Raw genomic sequence first — 2,169 nt, 5'->3', positions numbered from 1 at the left:
GCCCCCCCCTCTCTTGGAGGCCCCCCCCCAGACAGTGGGTGGGGAGCAATTTTGGGGTTCATCCCCCACCATCATGGAGAGGAAGAGCTCCGGGATGATGCCAACAGGGACTGGGGTCTGACAGCCGCATCCTGCCCCTCCACATGCCCTCAGCCCCCCCCAACCTTGCACCCCCCAGGTGTGGGCTTCGCCACGCGGCAGATGGCCAGCCTCACCAAACCCACCACCATCATCACGGTGGAGGGCGACAAGATCACGGTGAAGACCCAAAGCACCTTCAAGAACACGGAGATCAGCTTCAAGCTGGGCGAGGAGTTTGACGAGACCACGGCAGATGACAGGCACGTCAAGGTGAGCCCCCAGCGCTGCCCCCCCCCAGCACCAGACCCCCGAGAAACGGTCTGTGGGTTCTGCCGGGTCCAGCCATCAGCTCTCGGCTCTGGGGCTCCATCCTTTTGCCTGTGGTAAAAAACTGCCCACCGGGGTTGGTGCTCAAGCCTGGTCTCACTCAGACACCCCCGCCCCCCTCCTCACCCCATTTTGCAGTGGGGTTTTCCCCCAGGGCGCAGCAAGGGCCGGGGCTGACAGGAAGGTTGTGCAAGAGCTGGGCTTGCAAACGCCAGCTGCCCGCCTGGGGTCTTGCTCAAGAGGAGGCGAGGGGAGGTGGTGGGACATAAATATTTCATGCACGCAGCAGCTGGCAGCCCTGTGCCCCCCACCCAGCCCGGGGCACCTCAGGGGGGTCCTTGGGGCTTGTTGGACACAAAATCCCTTCCCAACCCCAAAGCAGCAAGAGCAAGGGCTGGGCATAGAGCAAGGACAGGCTGAAAAGGGCCGAGTTCGAGCAAGGCGGCAGCGCTGGGCAGATGCAGCATGTCCCTGCCCGCAGCGCTGCCGCCACTCGCACCCAGCAGAGCTGGTGGAAACTGTCCCAAGCAGCGGAGACGTGTGACCTGCCGTGAGCTCCTGCCTGCAGCCCGGGGACATGCCCTTTGAGTGCCCCTCGGCCAGTGGCCAGAGGGCACATGACAGGGCAGTGGGGGCCAGGAGGGCTCCCTGAGCTGCCCAGGATGGGGCAGGTGGGGTACGCCACGGTGTGGGATGCACTGATTCGTGGGTGGGGCACCCAGCCTGTGGGGCACCCGAGCTGCAGGGATACTCTGGCTGTGGGGCACCCAAGCCATGTGGGGGGACCCAAGCTCTTGGAGCACCTGAGCAGTGGGGACAACCCAGCTATAGGGAGACCAGAGCTCTGGGGGGGGGACCCTGAGCCATGGGGGGCACCCAAGCCTTGTGGGGACCTGGGCTGTGGCAGCAGCCTGCTCTCGGAGCTGGGTGGGGGGCACAGGGCAGGATGGGGCCGGGCAGCCAGTGCTGCTGCCTGTCCCAGCACACCCCCCCTGCCTGGCGCTGCCCAGGGGCCGTGCCCAGCCGGCTCCCACGCTAACCCTGGCACCGCCGGGCTCTCTGGGCTGAGTCAACACCAGCGGCTGCACAAACAGCGGCGTGTTTGCTGGATCAGCCCCTCCAAAAACCCTTCCCGGGCCCTCCGGCGCAGAGGGAGGCTTTGGCTCAAAGCAGCGATACCTGCCCCACCCCTGCAATCCCCTCCGGCACCCCGAGCCAGCCGGCCGTGCTGAGGAGCGGCTGAGCTCAGGTCCTGGCAGCCCCGGAGCAGGATGTGTCCCTGGGCAGAGCTCCCTGTGCTGGCCCCGTGTCAGGGAGAGCAGGGTCACCGTGACAGCACCCACAGCAGGGTTGGTGGGGGGAGCCCAGGCTGGGAGCCAGAGCAGGATCCGACCTGTGCTGAACGGGGTACCCAGAGCCTGGCCCTCTGCCCCGCGGGGCTCCAGGGTGAGCACAAGGACAGTCAGCATTGTCCCCTCCGAGGGACAAAGCTCCCCCAGAGCCAAGAAACCCCAGGGAGGAGGCTAACAGCAGGTCTTGCTCTCCCCACAGTCCTTGGTCAAGCTAGATGGAGGCAAACTCATCCATGTGCAGAAGTGGGAAGGGAAGGAGACATCGCTTGTCCGGGAGCTGAAGGATGGGAAATTAATTCTGGTAAGGAAAGAGAAATGGCTTTAAGTGGGGTGGGGGTCAGCCCAGGACAGGGCAAGCCGGGAGCTGCACTGGCTCAGCACAGCTAACAACTCCCCCCCCCCCCCCCCC

At 65.4% G+C, this 2,169-nt stretch overlaps 2 protein-coding genes across 2 annotated transcripts in view; both read left to right on the top strand.

Annotated features, from left to right (window-relative positions):
• FABP3 (fatty acid binding protein 3) overlaps nt 1-2,100 on the top strand; it is a 4,593-nt gene extending 2,493 nt beyond the window's left edge. Inside the window, exons 2-3 of the mRNA XM_026863239.1 lie at nt 20-351; nt 1,960-2,100. Of these exons, the coding sequence (XP_026719040.1) occupies nt 20-351; nt 1,960-2,085 (458 nt within the window). The 3' untranslated portion in view covers nt 2,086-2,100. The remainder of the gene's footprint in view (nt 1-19; nt 352-1,959) is intronic.
• SNRNP40 (small nuclear ribonucleoprotein U5 subunit 40) overlaps nt 1-2,169 on the top strand; it is a 34,646-nt gene that overhangs the window by 6,967 nt on the left and 25,510 nt on the right. The window lies entirely within an intron of this gene.

This window comes from Athene cunicularia (assembly GCF_003259725.1).
Source record: "Athene cunicularia isolate RWA chromosome 23 unlocalized genomic scaffold, athCun1 chr23_part1, whole genome shotgun sequence".
NCBI classification, from domain to species: Eukaryota; Metazoa; Chordata; class Aves; order Strigiformes; family Strigidae; genus Athene; species Athene cunicularia.
Note: the sequence above shows the minus strand (reverse complement) of the source record. Positions and strands in the feature narration are given on the sequence as shown.